The sequence below is a fragment of the Numida meleagris genome, chromosome 2 (assembly GCF_002078875.1).
Source record: "Numida meleagris isolate 19003 breed g44 Domestic line chromosome 2, NumMel1.0, whole genome shotgun sequence".
NCBI classification, from domain to species: domain Eukaryota; kingdom Metazoa; phylum Chordata; class Aves; order Galliformes; family Numididae; genus Numida; species Numida meleagris.
In genome coordinates this window covers 139,360,409-139,385,035 of record NC_034410.1, presented here as the reverse complement: position 1 = coordinate 139,385,035, position 24,627 = coordinate 139,360,409, and the positions used below count along the sequence as shown (strand labels likewise).

At 37.4% G+C, this 24,627-nt stretch overlaps 1 protein-coding gene across 4 annotated transcripts in view; it reads left to right on the top strand.

The window, feature by feature from the left end:
• The window catches only part of ADCY8 (adenylate cyclase 8), a 125,871-nt gene that overhangs the window by 33,558 nt on the left and 67,686 nt on the right, over window positions 1-24,627 (top strand). For all 4 annotated transcript variants that reach the window (XM_021388123.1, XM_021388122.1, XM_021388124.1 and 1 more), the window contains exons 3-4: window positions 20,147-20,277; window positions 22,169-22,280. In XM_021388123.1, coding sequence (XP_021243798.1) covers window positions 20,147-20,277; window positions 22,169-22,280 — 243 coding nt within the window. The remainder of the gene's footprint in view (window positions 1-20,146; window positions 20,278-22,168; window positions 22,281-24,627) is intronic.

Here is a 24,627-nt window from a genome sequence, read left to right as displayed (position 1 = left end):
AGTTGGAACATTGGAACTCCTTTATTATGCACACCTATATATGAATTGTCAATGGTTTACGGGCAGGTTCGGCCCGGTTCCGTGACTACTGGGGCGGGGGACCCATGGATCCACGCCCCGGGAGAGGGAAAAGGGAAAAAGGGTAGGGAGATGGGCCTAAAAACAAAACAGCAGCAGTGATCTGAGGAGAAACAAACTAATTTACTAAATAAAATATCGGAATGCAAAATAACACAATATAATACAATATAATTACAATTTAAGCTAACAAATCCAATAAAAATGAGAGACAGTGTCCAAAATTAAAGTAGGCCATACTCTAATATCGACGGTGAGATGGCTGGGGAGCGAGATGCTGCCGGGACAAGAGAGGGGATGAGAAGAAGGAACGTCTTGTGATATGCGAACAGTTTTATCTTTCCCTCTGAGCGGAAAACGGTAATAGGGAGCAAAGTCCTCTGGGGAATGTAGTAGTTCTTCTCTTCTGAGAACCAGGTACCCGGAACTATACACGATCCACAGAGCTGGAGCGTTAACTCTTTAACTCCCAGTACATTACATGATGTTATGATGTGGAATACCAATAACCAAAAATCATAAAACCACGACACATATAATTTTTATATATTACATATATCAATGTAATACTACATTATATGAGTATAAAGTATTTATATTAAATATTCTATAATCTATATTTTGCTTTGGATAACAATACAAATGGAAAGTTATATTATATCTATGTATTTTATACATAGATACATGTAATATATTTCATATCTATATTATACACATGCATATAATATACAATACATATACACATATATATGTATTATACATAATCTAAATACATACTTACATATTATATACAAAATGTCTCCATCTGTATTTGTGACAAGAGTAATAATGAAATATTCCCGTATTGGAATGTCTTGAGGAATGGAGACTATCTTTCCCTGAGTCTTCTTTCCCTTTGTTTCCAAAGTAATGGCTCATGTAAGCAATTTCTAAATGTGCTCGCTGAGGTGACTGAAAATATCACACACACTGGGTGGCTGCTTTTTTCATGTAGCTTTGTCATGTCCACTGGATTACTATCTGCAGGCAGTAACCCAAGAACTGTGTATTTTTTGTCTTCAAGACATTTGCATTTCATGATATAGGGAACATGTAGTTCTTCTTATACATGGCTATAAAAATGATATTATTATATTATTATTATATTCATGCCACATTTTAATGAAGTTTGATAAATTCATTTTATAACTTTCCAGTAAACTTCTCTGATATCTGAAGAAGAGAAAAAAGAAAAAAAAAAATGTGTACAGGCCACTAGCTGTGATATGACTTCTGAAATTTTCTAAAAGTATGAGCTGAGTAAATAGGCATATAGTTATTTGTGTAATTCTTCCAGATAATATTTCCAGGAGTCACAATGTAGCTTTAATGTTAGAAAAAGACCAAGCAGAATATACAAATAAAATATTTCCTCCTTATTAAACAATTGCATGGGCTATATGCTAAAAAAATGTAACTACTTAAAAACTGGACAGCTAAAGTTGCAGGTAATATTCAATAAGGAATATGTACAAAGAGGAAACAATAGGAAAAATATAATCTATTTTTGCTTCAAAGAGACTGTTTTCTTTTGTTATAAGCATTATGAACTATCTTAATTATTTTTATCAACAGGTCTTCAAAAGTAGATGCTCTCAAAGTTACACAGTGATTTTCCCATAAGCATAGGAAACAATCCTTAATAAGACTTAAAATCTGAATTCTTTTCCATTTTGTTTTATTTCTCCTCCAGTTCTCATAAGCTGTATAAGCTTAAGGTTTCTTACAGCAGGGTCAAAATTTTTGTGGCTTTCAGTGGTGGTACTCTTTCCTTTTGTGGTAACGAGTGGCATAATTAAAATCTCACAAGGTTTGTTTCCACTTCTTAAACTGATAATAATAGTGACGATTATAACATGTCATAGATATCACATGTCATATGAAGTGAGACAGATTGCCAGATAGGTCCCAGATGGTCTGGTTTGGGACTGACTTGGTTTAAATCAGAAGGCTATAAAAGTAGGAAAAAACAATATGAGTTAAAAATTGAATCAACTAATGCTCCTTTTTTGTAAGAATTTACAGAGTAAAACTTTCAATTATAAAAAGTGTATAAATACTTCATATATATTTCTGTTCATTTCTGTGCATCGTTAAAACTTACACGTAATTTCTGAGCTTTCAGAATGATCCCTCCAATTTTTCAATATACCTTATATCGATCACCTCTAACCATCACCATTTTAATAACTAAATGCCATTGCTATCATTATTGAGCAATGCATAATACCTAAAGGAGCCCATTAAGGAAATTCACGAGTTGTGAAGCAAACAAAATCTATGTTTTAGAGACAATAAAGAGGTACCATCAGACATACGTAGTTGTGCAAAGAAATAGTAAAAATGATAAATAAGGAATCTGTTTGGGTTTCAGAGATTTTGAAGAATTCCCTAGTGAGATTTTCAAGAAAAAATACAAAGTTTCTACATCAGCTTCTGTCTTGTGGTGGGAAGCAAGAGATGAAGAGAAAATTTCCTGATGAAATTCATCTTGACAAGATAAATATTTTTCAGTGAAAATAGTCTCATTTATTGATTTGTCATTATCATTTTTGTACATGTAATCATTTCATTGTAATGAAAATGGAATTTAAAACCACAAAAATAATAGTTTGCCCCACTGTGGGGGAATGATGTTTTTGTGTTTTTGTGCTAATCTGAGGTGGAATTTTAAAAGAAGTGATTTTTTTTTTTTTTCAGATACTGTCATTTCCCAGCAGCCTGTGATCTCTTTCTTTTGTGAGAGTTTCAGGATTTAAGGACCCCTGTTTTTGTTTCAGTATAGTTGAGTTCTTTTTACAGTTTGACTGTCAAAGTCCATTAGTTCCTTCTCCATAGAAAATATCCACATGTGCATGTTTAGCTTTCAGGCAGACTGCAATACATTCATCTACTGCACAGGATGAAGATGATGAAGTACAGTCTTGTATGAAGGGAAGAATTTTAAGGAATCTGACTAAAATTTTTCAAATATTTTAAATGACGTAGATTCCAGTTTCTATGTTTCAAAACCTCTACACAATTAAAGTGCTAGAACTTCTTTTGAGTAAAATTTTCATAAATATTTCTGTAAGAAGAGTTTCAATCTTATTCTCAAAAGTAACTAATTCATTAAGGATCTTATATTTATATATATGTATTTAATTAATTTTCAGAGACAATGCCTTTCCTAAATCTGATCACTATTTTAATGAAGTGAAGAGTATGGTGGATAGTAGTAGTAGTTAATTGCTTATGTTTAAGACATGTACTTATATCAAACAGCCAAAAACGGCAACCATAAAATGTCCTCCAAAATGTTTTGTTTTCGCCACATGGTAATTATGTATAAATGAAGAAAATGAGGTTCTCAGTTTTCCTGAATCCTTTTTATTTTCATTGACATCAACACTTACCACTACCTGTCCGAAGTTTTGATTCCATACTTTTATTTGGTATCTCTGCATTTCAAAAAAGTTCACACTTGGTACTGCACTTTGTTAACAACCCATTCAAAAACACTGTCTTTCTTTTTACCTTGATTTTATTGTAAAGGCACAGCAGGTAATTCTGCTTTCATTATATCTAGGCAATGAAAAAGGAAAGTGTATTTTCTTAATTAGCTACTGCAAAACTTTCAAAAATAACAAATAATTTATCTCATTGTCAAAATGCTGTGAAATTGCCCTCAGCGAAGAGCTGCAACCTGTATTGCATTTCATTTTCATTTCTACTTCTATTTCTCTTCAAAGCAAAATCCCTAACTTCACTTGAATGACATATTAAATCCACGCATACGTTGAAAAGATGTCTCTATGAATAATTGAATTTATAATCATCTCTGGTGTCCTTACCTGCTCTTTCCCAGGCAATTCATCTTTGCTTGAAATTTGTCTAACATTCAAATATTATTATTTAATTATGAAGAATATCTCATAATTTTCAGTTTGCCTCTTCCTCACCACGCATATATGTATCAAGCTATGCATATCAGAAAGCAATTATTATGCGAGGAAATGAATATTTTGACTTAAAATTTCTTCTAACTAAAGATGGAAATGAAGACTCAAAACAACTGCTAAATAAACATCACAGAAGTTAGTTTGCTAAATCATTTTAAAAGTTAGTCCAGCACATATCTCTAACATCAGGGATTTTTGTAATACGATCTCAACGTTACCAGATGTTACTCATGAAAAATTATTTTACTGATGGTTAAGAGATTTCTCCTATGTGATGTCTACAGTTTTACTCTCCAACACCCCTCTAAACATAATGAAATTAATGAAGATTTTCTGAATTAAGAAATGGTGAAATGTGTGTGGGATGCTTCATTAAAGATAAGCTGTTAAACCATATCCCACTCATATGAATGATCTGTGGATTGGATTAGTATTTCAAAACAAGAACAAAGAAAAAAAAAAGCATTAAACCTCTCTGAAACATTTTATTTGCATAATTTCTGTTCAATTTTGAGCACATGATGGTGTCTTCCAAAAGAAGGATTTTCCTTGCAGTTGTTCGAGATGACAGGTAAAATTCATCTAGATCTGTGTGACACTCACTTTCACCCTCTGCTGAGGTGTTTGTTCTTGTTCCCACTGCAGCAGGTTCTGTATGATTCATGAAAAAGAAACCTCCCTACTTGGTGGATAGAGAGCTCACCAGCAAAGCTGCACTGCCACTCCTGTGCTAAGCTATTGATGGGGATGAAGACTTGAATAAGAAAGAAATCACACAGTATTTAAGACCTGAGGAGTAATATATACAGAAAATTATTCTGCTTTAATCTGACACTATATTGGTGCCTTCAGTTGAGTTATCAGTGCTAAAAGATACTAACAAAATAACGTAGTAGTCTCTAGCTGTATTTTTTACAATCTCCTCCAATACAATGTTTAGAAAGCAGATCCTTTTCTGTGGTGGCATCATCTCAAATTCCATTAAAAGAAAGTCCTCTTATATAGAAATAGAATTCCTTCTCAATGTCTTCTTAATCATTATTTGTGACTTCTTGAGTGTCTGACATGTTGGCAGAGGAGATTTACCTGACGTCTGGAAGAAGGAACAATTAAGACAGAGTTTCTGGGGAAACAAACGCTGTCTGCCTCTTGTCTTGCAAGAATTGCTCAGGCAAGAAGGTCCAGACTGTCATCATGCTTGACCCACCAAGCTTCTGGAGAAGCTTTCTGTTGGGCTAGGGTGAAGACAGGGATCTACAATTATAATAATTAGTTTTGTCAAATTTGTGGTGAATCAGAAGAAAAATCTCTTCTTCATTAAATGATCTAAGGAGAAGTGTCCCACAGGAAAACACCCTAGCAGACATACCACTGGCTTACAAGCCACTTACATTCCAGCTGATTTCTCTCTCATGTAGTATTCCACAAATTCAATTAAATTTCATTTTGAAAGTTAAAACAGTTTGGTTATTATTTCATTTGATTTCCACAAAGGATTTGAACTCGAAAGGACCATTTCACTAGGTGAGCAGAGGGTTGGTTTCAGGGTATGAGCTTACTTCCTATTTTTCCAGTGTGTCTCTTAGGTTTGTAGAAGGGGAATACACTCCTTAGTCTTCAGAACAGTCAGCTGCTGGCCTATTTAGCCTCTTCTGTCTGTTATCTGTGGAACAACAGTAATCTTGTCTTAATCTGTTCTCCACTAGAAAAATGTTCTGTCTGAGCATTTGTTTCCCTTCTACCTCTACTTTCAGATGATTTTTTCATGCTTTCCTTCTGCAACAGCCTCTGTGTTTGTTTTCTAAAGCTTAAAGAAGCTCTGGGCAGACTGATGAACTCTGTGTTTGTTTTTTTTAAAGAAGCTTACATGTTGTGTAGGTTTTATCAAACTCTTACAGATCTAGATTTTAATCAGCATTCAGTACTTTGCAACCTTTAAAGTAAGAACGGATTGGGCTGGGATTGGAAGGGACGCTTTAAGAGGGTTAAATACTAAGAATATGAAAATCTGTCTAAACTATGAGGATAAAGTTCAGATTTAGTTTGAAAAAACAGTAATCCGAAGTTTAGAGATCACGTGTGCCATCTTTTTCATTGCAAAACTAGTTTTTCAATGCTTCATAAATAAAAATTGTGATTACAATAGTTGAGATTATATTTTCAGATGGTAGACAATAACCTTCTTATTAAAAATTCACTGTGAATCTCTGGTTAGAGATTGCATTTTAGCCAGCTTTCTTCTTTATAGGAAGCTCAGTCTGTCGAATCTGAGATGCTCGGAATGGTTTTCCAGTTCTCCAGAATTTCTTACATAGTAGAGCCTTTCTCTAAAGAAACCTGATCTCAATAGAAATTTGTTCTTTTTATGCGCTTATGCTTCAGTAGCACCAGGGAAAACGTCACAGAACCAGCACATCCATTCTCTGCATCTTATTGTCTCAAAATGTTCCATCTGCTCACATGCACTTTTAGTAAAAAACACATTTCACATCTCAGATTTTAGGTGCTGTTCTTTTGCATTCTGCTTGTCCACACTTGAGAAATTTGCTTCTGTTTTTTTTCTGATCCTCAGAGTATAACCCACTGATTTAGCTTTCAAGTAGAAATTTAAGGTAAACTCATGATGAAAATCGTCCTCTAACTTCTCTCCCACTCCTTGTAAGCCTAAAATAGTCACTTGGACTCAAATGGAGGAATGAGATTTACAGCCAGTACTAGAGAGATGAGAATCAGACCCTGAACTGCCATTAATAGTGAGAGAAAAAGCTCTAAAGAGTCTCAGGGCTTTGTGCATGGGAATTTTCCCTGGAAGATACTGATGAGGACTAAAACTGCTTCCCATTCCTAGTAGAGGGCTTTTGGATTGACTAGTGCTAAAACTACTTTCCCAGACTCATTTTCATCTCTAAAAGAATTAATGGTGTGGTGGTCAATAGTAAACGCGACTGATTGCACATTGATTAGTGTTTGATTGCCTCCTACTTCCACATTCTCCATTCCTTGCTAAAAAGAGAGGTTTATAATAAATAAAAGCCAAAATAACAATCAAAAAAAAGCCATTACCCCTGCTGCCACTGGCTCATGACCCATGCTGATTGCCTCACAGATGTGAGGCAAAGATGCAAAGATGAAATGAGTAAAGGGACCCTAGAGTGACAAACTACTACTTCCAACTTGTCTGCATTGCAGTCATCTCTGCTTAAATAAAAAAAAACTACAGGCTCCAAACTCATCAGGCTAGCACCTTTCTTGAGGTCTTAATAGACTTATCTGTTTTAAGTTCAATTTTCTGTCTTGTTCAGGATCAGAACTTTATGTTAACATTCCTTAATACCTTGAAATGAGTGAAGGAGGAGTTTTTCAAAAATCATTATAAATGTTGCAATTAACAGGGACTCTGAAGTCCAGATAATGGTCTTAAATTATCTGCCCATTAAGAGCATCAATTCTAAGTTAACCAGAGCCAAGTTGCTGATGCCATTGCTAAGACCATTTGAGGTAAAATAATAATTTTGGATTAAAAGAGATTTGATTTAGATAAACCGGTCATTGCTCCACCTTCTGAGACCTCCCAGGGGAAGTTTTATCTAGCTTCTGCTGGTTAAGTTTGAAGTTTTGCCTCCCACAAGGTGAATTATTTGTTTTACCAGAATAGATAACCTCCTTTTTTCAATCTCATTGTTCTGCAACGTTTTTGTCACACGAAGCTGAAAACAATGGTATGTGAGCTTGCTGTTGGACGCTACCCATGTCATTAGCTGCACTAACTGTTGAGAAATAGATATGTTGTTGAAGTGGTCTAGTTATTTCTGGAGTGGCAAATAAAGTAACTATATATATATATATATATATAAATAGAAAGTACAAATAGTGCAGAACACTTACACGATGATTCAACAACAGCAGATTCAAAGCAGTCCTAGAAAAGTGAAATTGCACTGAGGCATGGAAATACAGACATTAAAGTCAGACGGGCCATCTTTCAGAACGAAATTGACATGTAGCAGAAGTTGTACTCTGCCTTTTTATTTATGGTAAAGCAAGGAATGTCTTATGATTATGCCATTATGGAATTGGTATGCTGTATATGTGTCTGTCTTTCTCCTGTTCTTGAGGTATGATTCTATCCTTGCTGTATAAACGAACAGGAATTTATGGAAGCCAGTATGCTAGAAGACAGTACAATACTTTTTGTTGAGATATTTGTCAAATTTCCAGATAAATGAAGAAAAAGTAAAACTTCACAGGATTTGGAAGAAACAATTACAAAACACTTAAGGTTACGTTGTAATGTACAGATATGTATGATGGATTACTCTAGGGCTGAACAGTATTGCTAATAAGTATAAATGTTTACTTCAAGATAGTAAGATATATTGATTTGTAACTCTTGGTTTTCACAGAGTCTTTATCACATGGTTGATCTTCACATTGGAATATAATTCTAACATGTTCTTCGTTTAGACAGACCGTGTGTTAGGATCCAGAGGATTTGGTTTTATTAAACACTGTGTATAGGCATACTGCATTTGAGACCTATTAAGTTAAAAGTTTAAGTTAAAAGACAGCAAATGACAAAGCTGTGCCAGGATATCGTTTTGTGATGTAGCCAAGTGGTTCTAATAAGTGGCTGCTGATGTTAAGAAGCGCAGACTTTTTTTCTGCAAATGTTAACTCCATGCACATGCTTCCATCCACTCCCATGCAAGCCATTGCTGCTTCTGTGACCTGTTGATCCATTGTGCCATTGCCATACAGAGTAAACACTGGCTGTGCTTAATTTCAATATTCAAGATTGTGTTACTTATAAAAATAATTTTATAAATATTTTTCTAAGTGTTCTATGGAGGAATACCATTTTTCAACTAAGAGATAAGTAACATGTACCATGCCAAAAAATATCCTTAAGGGGAAAGATTGTTCCACCACTTCCCTACATGCTACAGGAGGAGCTAAGTTTTTAAGAGGCCAAAATGACACTGAGAAGACATGAAAATGCAAACTGGCGGTACTAGAATCAATCTTATGTGGCTCAGGTTGCACAGGGCAAGCAGAAATTAAGACTGCAATTTTCTTACATAGCCAACTGGCTGATGAGAAAGTTACCTTCCCTGACACTTGGCAACTGACTGTTAATCATCAAGCCCTGCCAGGACTTTGTAATGTGGCTTCAGGTACTTCTAAACAAAGAAAAGGAACACAGTATCTTGAAATATTTCCCGTCAGCCCAGAATGGGTTAAGTGGCAATAGGAACTGCCTGAATTCAAATAAAATAAAGTTACAGAGCTCATGTAGAAGAGCTGATCATTGAAGCTTCAAACTACATTTGAATGGGGAGAGGGATAAAACCAGACTTGCCAATGATAAGCTATGGGATGACATGCCAAAATTTGAGGGACTGTGTGCTAGTGAGATCCTTCAGTCTGCTCCATGAGGTACATGGACCAGTGTACAATGACACACATTTAAAATGTTTCTACACCAAAGCACGCAGCATTAGAAACAAGCAAGAGGATCTGGAAGTCTTGGCTCAGATCCAGAGCTACAAAACACTGACATAGGGAAACCTGGTGGGACGAGTCCTATGACTGTGTATTACAGTGGACAGCTCTAGGCTCTTCAGTAGGGACAGTCAGGGCAGATGAGGTGGGGAGGCAGTGCTGTATGTAAAGAAGGGGATGGTCTGTATGATGCTCACTGTTGGTGATGACACATTTGAGAGCCTCTGGGTAAGGATTAAGAGACAAATAAATAAAGTGGGTGTTGCTGTGTGTCTACTACAAGCCATCTGGCCAGGATAAATTATTCTTTAAGGTACTAAGAGATACCTCTAGATAAGCTACTCTTGTCCTTATGGGTGCCTTCAACTTGCTAGATGTTAACTGATAGTACCACACAGCTGATGCAAACCGGATATTAGGAACAGGAGATTCCTAAAACACCTTGATAAATTCCTGGTACAGGTACCAAAGGAGACAATTAGGAAAGGTGCTTTCCTGGATTTATTGCTTATAAACATAGAAGTCTTGTGGGTGAAGTGGTGATTCATGGCTGTCTTGGCCATAGCAAACATGAATTAGATAAGTTTAAAATCTTTAATGATAGGAAGAAAACTGCCACCAAAACTTTAACCCTGGGTATGGAGAAAGCAGATTTCAGGCTGTTCAGGGAACTAATTGGAAAGGCTCCCTAGGAAACTGCTTTTGAAGACTTCGGAGACCATCAATGCTGGTCACTTTTTAAGTACCACATCTGAAAAGCACAGAAACAAGCAATGCCAAAATGTCAGAAGTCAAGCAGGTGAGGCAGATGGTCAGCTTGGCTGAGCAGGGTTGTTCTTCTAGAGCTTAAGCGAAAAAAGAAAGTGGAAGTGAGGTCAGGAGATAGGGAAGGACTGCAGAGATGCTGTTCACCATTGTGGGGAGAAAATTCAAATAGTCAAAGCCCAATTAAAGTTGAAGCTGACCATTACTGTGATGGACAACTAAAAAGGCACTAGAATAGGCTCCTCAGGGCAGTGGTCATGGCACCAAGCTGCCCAAGTTCAAGAAGCATTTGGACAACACTTTCAGAAATGTGGTGTGAATTTTGAGTAGTCATGTGTGGAGTCAGGAGTTGGACTCAGCAATCCTTGTGGATCCCTTCCAAATCAAGATATTTCATGATTCTGATTCTATATCACATATTACAGAAGTAAGTAGCAAAAGCTAATAGGCAAACTCATAACTCCACGAGTCTCAACATATTAGGTACTGCAGTTCCTCCCATATTTTTAATTACTTGCTGTTGTCTCGATAACACTCAAGAAAGAATGACTGCAAATAGAACTGTCCATTGTGTACTAAGAACAAAAAAAATTTAGAATTGTTCATCATAAGGAGAGGTGCTAATTCCTATTTTCTAGAGTGGCATTTACAATAATTACATTTATTCTGAACAGTGTCACTTTTCAGTAGAAAACAATAGCACTTTTATCTGCTTTCCTTAAATGTAACAAAGGCTCGTGTTCCAGAAAGGCTAGAGCCTGTTGCTCTGAACAGTCCTTTTCTCATGCTATTATATTCAGTGCTTAAGACAATAAAGATTCTATGGTATTAATAACGAATATTGTTAAAGTCCAGTTTGAAAGTTCAAGCAAAATGTTTCCTTAAAATCAATATGTGAAGTGTGGGACAGCTTCCCAAGAGTCACTGCCATATTTAACATTTTGTGTGTATAGCCACTCAGTTTTTACTGAACCCTCTTGGAATAGCCAAATGCAAGTCAAGCATGTCTGCCCACAAGATATTTGTGGGTTCACTCATCTGAAAGTATGTGTAGAAAAGGAAGAACAAAACCTAAACAGAACTAACAGTCAAGTGGTACTTTTCATCCCTGAGTAGAGACAATACTGATGAAGATGTTGAGAAACAAAGGAAAATCACAGCATAGATGTAATTTTGACCTTTGCCTTGTACTGTTTAGGGGGAGCTGGTACAGGGAGATTATTCAGACAACAGACTTTGCAAGGCTGACATCCACCCACATTCTGCAGTGAAACATCAGGGTGTTTGATCTTCCTCTTGGCAACCTCCTGCAGGCTCTAGATTGCCTGTTGATGTCTAGTGCTTGTTGGTATTTTGTTCCATTTGATCAGTTGCAGTGAAAAGTTCTCCATTTCAGTTTTTATTTGCAAGACTTAAGATCTGTAAAGTTAATTGACTCAAAGTTAATTGATCTCAAAGTTAATTGACTCTTATAAAAAATTGTTCCCATAGTGGTTATTTACTCATCAGGAACCTGTTATCCCATTGCTGTGAATGTGCCCACCTACACTTGTGTGGTTGAAGGCATGGTATCTACTTCCTGACAAGGGACACAGGTATCACTGTACACAGATCACAGGGAAGTTTTTCAACAGTGAATGACTATTACAGTGGAAGTTTAGGTGCACCTACACTGTAGTCATTCATATTCAGGTGTTTGAATGCAGACGTGAATTCTAACATTTGTTATATTTAATGGTTTCTGTCAGTATGTCTCTTTTGCTTGGTTACTCTTTGGGTTAAAGGTTGTTTTTGTTGTTTTTTGTTTCCTTTATTTACTCTAAAATCTGGCTGCTTCATTTCAGATACTAGAGCTGATTCTTGCCATGAATGGTTAATAGGGCAACAGATCACTAGTTCTTTTACAACATTCCTTTTTCGCTATCCTATTTTATGATGTATTTTCTCTTGAACAAATAAATGTCTGTGCCTTTTCAAACCACTTACCACTACTGCTGCCCACCTCTCAGTTGTCTCCACTTACCCAATTGCTCAACTAGGAAGCTTTCTGCAGTGCTGAATAATGTGGTTCTCTTCATCCTAGAGTTCATGGCAGTTCATTATTAGGTCTTTCTCTGAATCAGAGAAGGGATTTTTTAATTTATGTATATATTTCCTTCCCTCTCTGAATATTTCTGCTAGGAGATACTGGACTAGACTAGAAATGTGAGGACTTTTAAATCATGCAAATGGTATGGTACAGAAAACTATCAAATTTTTTGCAGTTTTCTTCTCTGTGGTCTGTGACCATTTTTTTGCATACAACCTCCATGCAATTGCACTGTTATCCATCGCAGTATGTGCAAATTTAGCTAGTTTGAAGAGGAGTTATATCACAAAGATCATTATGTGATGGTGACTTGACAGACATATTCTTGGATAACAGAAGAGCTTTTTTAACTGCTAGGTTGAAGAAAAATGATGTGAGAAGCCAGTCAAGAAAATACACAGTCTACTCCTTAGAACATTAGCATTAGCTGTAGGATAAGGAAGGATAAACATTTCTCTTTATTTCTGCCTGACTTCTGGAAGGCAGCTGATTCAGTATCCCCATCAGTGTGTCAGTCTGTGTTGTGTAATAGCAGCTTAGAACAGCAAAGGATGCTTGATGCCTGAAGAGGGAAGAATTTACTTTCCTTTCAATGTTTCAATACCCAAGACTTGACTTCTGGCTGGACCGCTTCATAAAGTTTTCTGAATAAATACACACATGCGCACAGAACAACTTACGTTTTGTTATTCTTTCAGTAATTTTCCAGTGTGACAGCAGTAATACAGAACAGTGACATGAGATGTATGTATACCTTCAATCGGCATCCTGACAAGAGCTCTTCATACGATGCAGTATTAATAGAGAAGGACGGAAGCAGAGGCATACTAATTAACCTCTGTTTTTACGGGTCATTGCCAGATCTTAAGTGTAGCCAAAACCATTTAACTTACCTTAATGAGTTGCATGAAGGTTAAGGTATCAAATGTGCTAGATGTATTTTTTCTTGGCTTAGAGAACATGTGTCAAGTGAACTCTCCTTTACTTTAAATAAATTTTGTAGAGCTATAGCTTGATAACAGTCTTAAGTGAATGCAAACAAGGAATATAGCCTTTTCATGTTCCTCATTTTCAGCCCTACATCTGTGAAGAAATTGCCTTTTTTAATGTAGTGTTAGTACAGATTTCATGAGAAGTTCAATAATAACCAGATTTTCTGTTTGCTTTCTTACTTTAATCTTCTTTTCATTTTGAATTTGTATTCCTATTTGTCTCACTACAAGAATAAGGTAGGAAATAACATATTTATTTTTACACTGGCAATATGTTGTGCTGTTATGAAAGTATCTACAGAGGAACTCATTGAATACCTTAATCATGTGGCTCCCTGGAAGACTGATCAGATTTATTCAAAGGGTAGATTTATTAGATGGCCATATTGAGCAATGTATCATAATAGTGAAGGAATAAGAGAATATACAGCATGAGTACTTTCTGTTATAGGAGGCTGATGGTTACAAAACATCAGAAATATTTCTGCTTCTTAGAAGATCAGTCAGCAGCCGTTCCCAACACACTGTCTTAAGAGTACATGGGATATTTGCCAGAGAGTGGAACTACCCAAGGGCCAGACATTTCTGTGAAAACTTAGCCTTGCAGGAGTGGAAAGGACCTCCTCGGGGACTGGTGTACTTCTTGCTGTCACAAGGAACACATACAGTTTTTACACATCGGAAGTAGAAGGGAAGATAGCAGAATTCCCAGGTGTGAAGGGCAGAAAATGTCAAAACAATGCAGCTGCGCTAAAATTAGTACAATCTGTATGGGCATATGGAAAAGAATGAGGGTCTGAGTTGTGCTTTTTACCAGAAAAAAAAAAAGGGTGTTCGCCACAATAAATGGTGAGCTCACTGCATGTTAGCTCACTACCTCTCATCACATTTTTTTTCTCCTGCTTGAAGGTAGCCCTTGTTCAGTGAAGTTTTGTGGAACAGGTAGACTAAAGACTTGCAGGGTCCCCATTATGTCATCTTGTGTGTTAGCACGCTACGCAGACAGGTGCCCAGGAGAAAGCTGCTGCTTCTGAGTGGCACGTTATGCACTTCTGCTCCAGCAGAAGCTATTAGCAGTGTGTACTCTGCCTTCTTAAGTAAACATTCTTAAGTAAACACCTCAGCTGGGGCTGCCATCCGGACAAATGAAGGTGTTTATCCGCACTGTGCTTTCAATGTGTCTGAGGACTTATTCACTAACTACTAAAACTACGCAGAGTGGAAATTCTTCATGATTTTCACAGCAGAAGATTAAGATTGGAAACTATATTGCCTCCTAAAAATGCTGGGGAGAGGTTTCTTAATTTTTTCTCATATGCTTCATCTAATGATACATTTCATTTATGACATCTAATCCTGCTGGCATCAAAAAGAACCTCTTCAAGAGTATTTTGTCTTCCACCCTCATTCCACCTACAGTCCTTCTAAGCTCTATCTTATTCTTTCTGAAGATTCTTGTCCTTCAAAAAGAGATATGCCTCACACCCTAGATAAGATTAGTTTGGGTTATATCCTCCTAATATCAAGTTGCCTCACAATGTTTTATAACAGTTCTCTGGCATAAAGCATTTGAACTTCCACAAGAAAACTGGTAACCCTGGGAGGAACTGAAGCCAGGACTCCTGGGTGCTGGACTGGTATTTGCAAAAGTGGCCCAGTTTTCATCCTGAGATTTGATCTCACTGGAGTCTGCTAAGACAGTCATGGGGACAAGAAAATGCAGTCAGTTTAGCTACACAGTGCCCAACTAAATGCTAAGATACCATCTTTGTGAGAGTAGAGACTGAAAGCTCAGAATGAAAAAAAAAAAAATTCTTCTGTAAGATTTAGGATGTCAAAACCAAAAAGCATTTTCATGCTTTTTCATTTTCAGGTGCATTTTCACTTGTACTTACCTGTAGTACTCAATAAAGATGGCCCTCTCCCCTCAGTGCTGTTTGGAGAATGAACTATTTAATTCTGAACCAATCAAAAATTTCCATTTATCCTCAAATTTCTCCTGAGAGTGATCAAAGTAGACCTCTAGGAGACTTGGACTCTTGGAACTCTTCTGAGTTCCAAGAAGCGAGGTACCAGCAGAAGAAAAGATTGTTCATAATTTAAAGAGTGAGTAAAATATATGCATAGAAAATACTAGAAAATGAGTAGAAATTTCGATGTCAATAAATTAATATTTATGGACTTTTTATTGAATGCTGTATAATTTAGGCCCTTCAGCCCAAGTTAAGTTAAGGCAAAAAGAACCAAAGAGAATTGTATGGCTAAGAAGTGATGGCAAGAATGAATTTTTCACCTGCTTGGATAAAACAGACAGAGATCAGGCTGACTTAGCTGATGAAAGAAAAATAAATAAATAAAAATCAGAGATTCATGCAGTATCATACTTTTCTAGAAATGGTTATAAACAAAACACATATATCTATCATGGTTGTGGTACTTTAGCTTTACAACAGTAAACAGATTTCCTGTATCAGGACTCCTGTGTAACTGAGATCATGTCCTACTTTATAGCTCCTTCCCAGTTAAGAATTTCTTGATTATTGTGGTGACGAAATATTTATTTCATCACATTTTAAGAGTTTGAGATTAGTTGCAATCTGTTAGAACTTCTCAGTACCTTACAACTTATAGGATGATAGCTAAGAATCAAACTTTTCTCATTAAATACTTATATGACACTATTTTATTTAGATTATTTCATATTCATACTTTCAGTAAAGATATTCTAAAATTGCTGATTTCAATTCCCAAACTTACAAAACATGGTGAGTGGGTTGAGTGGGATGGAGAATGGGTTAATGGAAGTAGCACTCTTCTCGTTATTACATATGAAAGGGAAGAGTTGTTCTGTAAGCTACATCTGTCCCCATATGGCTCGGCACCATACAAATACTTTCTCTACAGTAATATCACTATACTGCAAGGTGAGAAGAGATTCACAATGCACTGTGTTTCCTTCAAGGGCATTCCCTAGGAGATCTTAATTCACTGATGTTTTCCACATATTTACTCTCTCTATATGTGCCTGATTTGCAAATTCACATTAAATTTTCTGTTGTTTTTTTTTTTTCTATCCTATTGCCCAAAATGTCATCTGAAATTTGGTGATAAGAAGCTTACAAAACTGTCATTCAGTTTAGTAAGATTCCACTCGCTGCAATCTTGTAAAGAAAAAGATGGTTAATAACCTGGAGCCACTTCAGTGAGAAACTGCTAGCTTTGCCCCAGAGTGATTTAGAATGGTATATTCCAGTACTGAATAAATCTAGTTAATCTAGAAAAGAAAGACTGAGGGCAAGGGACACAATAATAGTATTTTATCACAGAAAAGTTGTTGCAGGGAAGAAGGCAATCAATGGTTATCCATACCTGCTTTAAAAGGATAAAAAGGGATCCGCTTAATTTGCAGACAAGCAAATTTGGGTGGAATACTTGCAAAATTTGCCAGAGCTTTCAAACTGATGAGCTACTGAAGCAGGGACATTGAGAAATCTCTGAGGGGATGATTTAATGATTTGATGAAATAACTCAATAATCTTTTGAGGGCTTAACCTGCCCCTGGTTAGCTATGGTTAGTGTTTACATTATGATAGTGGCTAGAGTGCAGCATTTTTATAAGTAGAAACAGTAATAATAAATGCATATGTGCACTAATATACACTGATATACTGTATACATGTATTAATAATAAACTGATATACGCTACTAGGCTATTAATATTAATGTGAAAAAAGTTATGGGACTCCAATTACAAGTATAATTAAAGAACAGACTTGATTTTCATAACTATTGTCTAGTACCAGAGATGTTTGATCACCATTTAGACTTAAAAGAATAGTCCACTGAGTGATCCATCAGCTCCCTGTATACCTCATCTGTATAGATAAGACAATTAAGTGGTTGGAGCTAATGGACTAGCTTGAAACAACCTCAAACTAGGTGAATGACTGAACCTGCACAATTAAATACTGATAGACTGTTACAGGAAGTGGGAATTTCAAGGAAATTCTGTTCTGTCACTGGGCACCACTGACAACAGCCTGACCCCATTCACTTGACTCCCACCCATTTGGTGTTTATAATTTTTAATAAAATCCCCCTCAGTCTTCTTCAGGCTGAACAGTGCCAGGTCTCTCAGCCTTTCCTCATAAGAGAGGTGCTCCAGGCACCTAATCATCTTTGTGGCCCTCCACTGGACTCTTTCTAGAAGTTACCTGTCTTTCATGAACCGAGGAGCCCAAAATTGGACACAGTACTCTAGATGTGGCCTCAACAGGGCAGAGCAGAGGGGAAGATCACCTCCCTCGATCTGCTGACCACTCTGCTTTTAACACACTCCAGGATACCATTGGCCTTTTTGGTCACAGGGCACACTGCTGGCTCATGGCCAACATGCTGTCCACCAGGACCCCTAGGTCCTTCTCTGCAGAGCTCCTCTCCAGCAGACCAGAGTCTGTACTGACCCCTGGGAAGACCATTAGCTACAGGCCCGACAATGTTTTTATGTCCCAAGTGGTCAGACCCCTTTTCCACATTTTGTAGACTTTCTTCTTTCATTTGAGTTCTTCCATGAGCTCCTTGCTCATCCATGCAGATCTCCTGCCACCTTTCCTGATTTCTTACTCTTCAGAATGCACCAATATTGAGTTCAGAAGAAGTGATGCTTGAATGTTAACCAATTCTCTTGTGCCCTCTCACTTTCCAATACTGTAACCTATGGGATACCTCCAAGTAGGTCCTTGAACAGGTGAAAGCTGGCCATCCTGAAGTCTAGCATTGCAATCCTACTTACTGCCTTTGGTTTTCCATGTAAAATTTTGAATTCCACTATCTCATGATTGCTACATCCAAGGCTGCCCCCAACCTTCACATTCCCAACTAGTCCTTGCTTATTTGTAAGAACAAGGTCCAGCAACACACCTCTACTCATTGGCTCCTCCACCGCCTACATCTGGACATTTGATGTGGACAGGCTGGATCACTGGGCTGAGGCCAATGGGATGAAGTTCAACTAGACCAAGTGCTCTGTTCTGCACTTTGGCCACAACAACCCTGGGCAACAATAAAGGCACTGGGCAGAGTGGCTGGAAGACTGTGCAGAGGAAAAGGACCTGGAGATGTTTGTCGATGCTCAGCTAAACATGAGCCAGTAGTGTGCCCAGGTGGCCAAGAAGGCCAATGGCATCCTGGATTCTATCAGAAATAGCATTGCCAGCAGGAGCAGAGAGGTGATCATCCCTCTGTACTCAGCTCTGCTGAGGCCACACCTTGAGTGTTGTGTGCAGTTTTGGACCCCTCACTACAAGAAAGATATCAAGGCCTTGGACCATGACCAGTGAAGGGCAACAAAGCTGGATGGGGGACTGGGGCACAAGTCTTATGAGAAATGGCTGGGGGAACTGGGATTGTTCAGTTTGGAGAAGAGGAGGCTCAGAGAAGCTCTGATCACACTCTACAACTCCCTGAAAGAAGGTTGGGGTGAGGTGGGGAGTCTGCCTCTTCTCCTGTGTAACTAGTGATAGAACAAGAAGGAATGGCCTCAAGTTGCAGCAGGGGAGGTTCAGGTTAGATATTACGATAATCTTCTCTGACAGAAAGGTCAGGCACTGAAACAGGCTGCCCAGGGAAGTGGTGGAGTTACCGTCCCTGGAGGTATTCAAGAAACATGTAGATGTGGTACTAAGGAACATGACTTAGTGGGTAGCATTGGTGGTAAGTGGACTGTTGGACTACATGATCTTAGAGGTCTTTCCCAGCCTTAATGATTCTATGATTCTATGATCAGAAAGTTGTCTTCAACTCATTGCATGAACCTCCTGGACTGTGTGTGCACCTGGCAGTGTTGTTTTACCAGCAATTATCAGAGTGGTTGAAGTCCCACATGAGAGCCAGTGTCTGTGATCCCTTTATACTGAATGAAGATTTCTCTGGCTAAATGGGTGGTTCCTGAATAAGAAACAAATTCTGCTGATAGCACTGGATGCTTCTGTAGATGCTCTGGCCACTAAATGTATCTTAGTCTGATATGCGCTCAGTGCTCCATAGTTGAAGGTGACTGTTGTGGCTGTTTAGTTCCCTTTTAATGATTGTAACCCAGTTAACACAGATCTACTATATCAGTCCCATAAAACATTTTTAATGTGTGTGTTAGTTTATATTATCCCTATCTTTCAGCTCTGACAATAGAATTAAACTTTGTGTAGATGCAGTTCTTTTCATTAGGTGAATATTTGTCAGGTCCCACTACGTATATCTTGCTACAGTTTGATCTCCAACTTTTTTAGTAATTATACAGTTTATGAATGCTAAACACTCTGTCTGGATGCTCTGATAAATAAATGATAATCTGATCTTACTTGCTGCTGAAGACAAGAAATTCCTTTAGCCTGTATCTGTTAATCAAGCTACCACTGCCTAAAATGAAGTGATTGATATATCTGTAACAGGTGTTTGTTGAGAAGCTTGTAATGGTCATAATAATTAAGATGAATATTTAAATAGCCAGTGGATAAGATTAAAACATTCAAGGGAAGAATTTTTGGGAAGGGGAAGAGAGAGAAGAGTCCTTGTTCTAGACTCAGGTTGGTAATGTGAATTATCACAGATTTTTAGAGGGGAGAAAATCATTTTAAATTTCCAGTTACCCAGCTGTTCTAATAACACAGCTCAATCATTTCCTCTGAAGTATTAATTCAGTTGATACTAATGAGTCTAACACTTGGGTTTCCTCTTTGCTTTAGGAACGGCTGGTGCTCTCTGTCTTGCCACGGTTTGTAGTTCTGGAAATGATAAATGATATGACCAATGTAGAAGATGAACATTTACAACACCAGTTTCATAAGATCTATATTCATCGCTATGAGAATGTCAGGTAGGTAAAGAAGACTCTTTTTAAAATTTAACAACTTGACTGCTGTTATCTGTGCCTTGTTTGAGAGTTTCCCTTCTGTTGATTTATCCATTCATAAATTAGAAAATTACTGCATGCTTGTTTAGAACCTAAACATATATAGCCACCACTGAAACAGATGAAAAATAAGCAACCTTGAATATGATTTGATAGAAAAGCATGGACTTTGCCTTTTGTTAGAATCTAACTATAACTTTGTCTGGAACAGTTCAATAAATGCAATATCGAACTACTATGGAATAGTAAATGGATGGACTGGAACAGGTTGCCCAAGGAGGTTGTGGATGCCCCATCCCTGGAGGCATTCAAGGCCAGCCTGGATGTGGCCTGAGTCTTGTGGTTGGCGACCCTGCCCACGGCAAGGGGATTGAAACTAGATGATCTTGGAAGTCCTTTTCAACCCAGGCCTTTCTATGATTCTATGATTCTATCTGCTTCTTTTGTGGTTTTGCAGTAGCTCATACATACTCTTTCATTAAATCAGCTTTTTACTTAATCCTCACCCAAACTCTTAGCAGCCCATATATCTGAAAATGAGTTGAATTATCATTTGCCATGTTTTATTGTCCACCTGATAATTCTTATGCATATTATTGGTTACAGTAGTGGTTCCTGGGCACTGTCAAATTGTGATCTCATTCAATATACATTTATTATATATTTCATATAAAGAGCTTCAGCTGCTCAGATTGTAACATCAGTTATTAATTGACTTTCAAGTGCTAATGATGCTCATAGGGTTAGTTCCAGTCTATATCAGCATGATGTTGCTTTTTTAATTCCTACTTTTTAAAGTAGCCTATATTTTGCTTATTCTTTTCTTCAGTTAGTACTAAGCTATTACATGCCTTGGTCTGGGTGATACCTCATACACCACAGACATTTTGCAAGCATATGTTTTTTCTGTATTTACAAGATCTCATTGTAGAAATAGTTAGCAACCAAAGCTGCACTTTGAGAAAATTCAGTGGCTGCTGAAACATGCCTGTTCAGAACTAGTTTGTTGACTAAGATCCTGCCATAACTTTAAGAATCAGTTTTGATGCACCTATATTCAAAGTATGGTCACACTGAGCTTCCTGTAAAATCAACTGAAAGAACAAGGAATCACTCAAATTATGATTTATATCTTAAACAGAGTTTACAATACTTCTAACTCAGTCACTTTAATCAGCTCCCTACCATTAGATACAATAAAGCTAACTTTAGTCTGCAGTGTGTGACATCTGTCATGAGTCTATCTGCTGTCTTAGGATTTGAGTCCTGTATGGCATATAGCTGAGCAAAACCTGAAGATCACACTAGGAGAAAGGAAATGTTTTAAGTCAAATACACTGTTTAAAAAAAAAAAAAAAAAAAAAAAAAAAAGCCATATATCTATATATAGACTCACCCGTAATGAACAGACAGCTATTAACAGGCAGCTGGGTGTCAAGTCCATCTGATTATATCGTCTTCTATACTATGGGTTCATTATGCCTCAATCTTGTCACCAGTAAATGGAGACAACAGTGCTTACTGGGACTTAACTGTACCCTCCCGAATGATCTAAAATTCCAAAATTTTATAACCCTCTTTCACGGTTGGTGATAGTTCATTAATTCCTACAATAATTTTACTTGACACTCTGGAATCTCCAAAAGTCTGGAGAAAGGATTGCATGAATTTAAAATAGTCCCTCACTTGTAAATTACTCTCTGTTCTCAGAACATACCTCTGCCAGTCATCTTTTAAGCATACAGCATGCAAAGCACATACTGTGTACTAGATTGGAATTTATCACATGGAGTTACAAAAGTACTGCAATAATAATATCTCTTTTCTCTTTTTTTTCTCTTTTTTTTTCCCCAAGCATTCTTTTTGCAGATGTTAAAGGATTCACCAACCTCTCCACAACTCTGTCAGCCCAGGAACTGGTCCGAATGCTGAACGAACTCTTTGCCAGATTTGACCGACTAGCACATGTGAGTTAAGCAGAGTTTATTTGCAAAGAGACATGAAGTCAACTGTACTTGGAAGCCTGGGGAAGAACCCATGACCACTTTGAACAACATTCATTTCTATTTTTCTCACTGGTATTTTATACAGTCATTGAGGTTGGAAGACAGACAAATTTTTATAAAAAGTGATATGTTATGATGGCAACTGAGAGCTCAGATAGTCATTAGAGTTTTGGACTCTTGTAATGCTGGACCAAGAATGGTATGAGAACAGATCACATACCACAGTTTCTAGGGAAACTTTCTAGTTCTGTTTCTTGCTGGAAAATGTTTGTTTAAGATCTTAGCTTGATTTAGATTATTCTTCTCAGAAGAACGTAAAATACTAATTCATTAAAATGACATATAATCAGCAATCACTCTTTGAGAAGACTAGTAGCAGATTTTACAGTTTTTCAGTTGAATTCTATCTAATTCCACAATTAAATTAACTAAACACAGCAGTGCAATTTATTACATTAGGCAAATCATTCACTATGTAATTTGTACTACTTAAAAAGAACAAAGAGCTAAGCACACAAATAGAAGCAGACTATCACCTATGCTCAGTTGAGCTAGGCTTCCATTTTCTTTTCTTCCTTTCCAATTTTATTTGGTCAAAGGTTGGTTTCATTGCAAATATCTTTAGGTATTAACAACAGAATCAGCTAACTAGGCTGCTACTGTAGCCAATGGGGGTATAATCCTTGCACTTTCTCTCTCAACCTGTGAATTTAGTTTTCTCTCCTACACATCCTTGGATAGACTAATCCAGTTGTTTAGACCAATCCTTTGAGAGGCAGAAGACACAGGAAAGAATTAGTGAGGAAGTTGAACAGATTTTACAATGATTAGAGTGATCCAAGCATTGTTAGTTAGATTTATTAAAAAGAAAGTCCTTTTGGTAGTGTTCCTTGACTGTGGCTTCTAAGACCTAGATATAGTGGTACCTGCCTAGTGTCTTGACAGTACAGGTTCCTAACAACTCCATAGAGGAACAGAATCTGATGCATCTCTGCATGACTTTTGACCTTTCCGTCGCAAATGAGGAGGCAAACTCTCCTCCTGCACTATATAGGAAATCAAGACACATTACTCAAGGTCCTGGACTATGATGGAAGGGCCATCTACCTAAAATGCAGATGCCTAAATCCTGCATTGGACTTAGCATACCCTCTCAGAAAAATTTGGAAATGGACATGGATTGGTCCATGACACAGACTTGAAGTACTTTTGCAGTTGTGGGCTCTCCAGTACAGGAAAGATATAGAGCTCCTAGAGTGAGTCCAGCAAAGTGCTGAAAAGAAGATTAAGGGACAAGAGCATCTCTCCTATGAGGAAAGGCTGAGAGAGCTAAGCCTGTTTAGCCTGGAGAAGAGAAGACTGAGAGGAGATGTTATTAATATGTACAAACATCTTAAGGGAGGATATCAATAGAATGGGGACAGTGTTTTCTGTGGTGTCTGGCAACAGGATAAGAGGCAACAGGCTCAAAGTGAAACACAGGAAGTTTCATCTGCACATGACAAAAAACTTCTTCACTGAAAGGGTGACAGAGCACTGGAACAGGTAAACCAGAGAGGTTGTGGATTCTTCTTCTCTGGAGATATTCAAAACCTGCCTGGATGTGAACCTGGGCAGTGAGCTCTAAGTGACCCTGCTTGAAGCATGGGGGTTGGAATAGATGTTCCCAAGTGGTTCCAACCTCAAATATTCTGTGATTCGGTGTGATTCTGTGATTTACATGGGATTAATCTTCATCCTAAAGACTTTATGTAAACTTTTCAAACCTGGCAAAGGTGTTTCTTTCAGAAAGACCCAAGAGATACATTCTCATTTATCTTGGGAATCTATTCCACTGCCTTAACATTCTCACTGTTAATTCAGTATACCTTTCTTCACATTTGATTTTTCTGGGGCTGAATTGTATTCATTGATACTTGCTATGGCCTACTTTTCCTAGACAAAGGAGCCATCTTGTAGCCCTTGATTTCCTTTTGATAAAAGAAACAGACCGAGCTCACCGTGAGACTTTTTTATCTCTGAAAGATTTATTCCTCTAATAGTTCTTCTAGCTACTTTTCTGATCCGCTACCATTTTTTTTCAGAATCTCCTTTAAGAAGTAGGTACCAGCACTGAACACCATGTTTCTGGTTTAACTTCCAGGCAGATCCTCACCATTCCTTCTGTTCTCTCTTTTCTTGATCACTGCTTAAAGATCACAAATTTCTGGATATACAACAACCACACTATTGTACTGAAATTTGATTGTCCCATCAGTCTTTTTCCTCCCTCAAATGTTATTAGCAATGGTTTCATACTTGCCTGCAA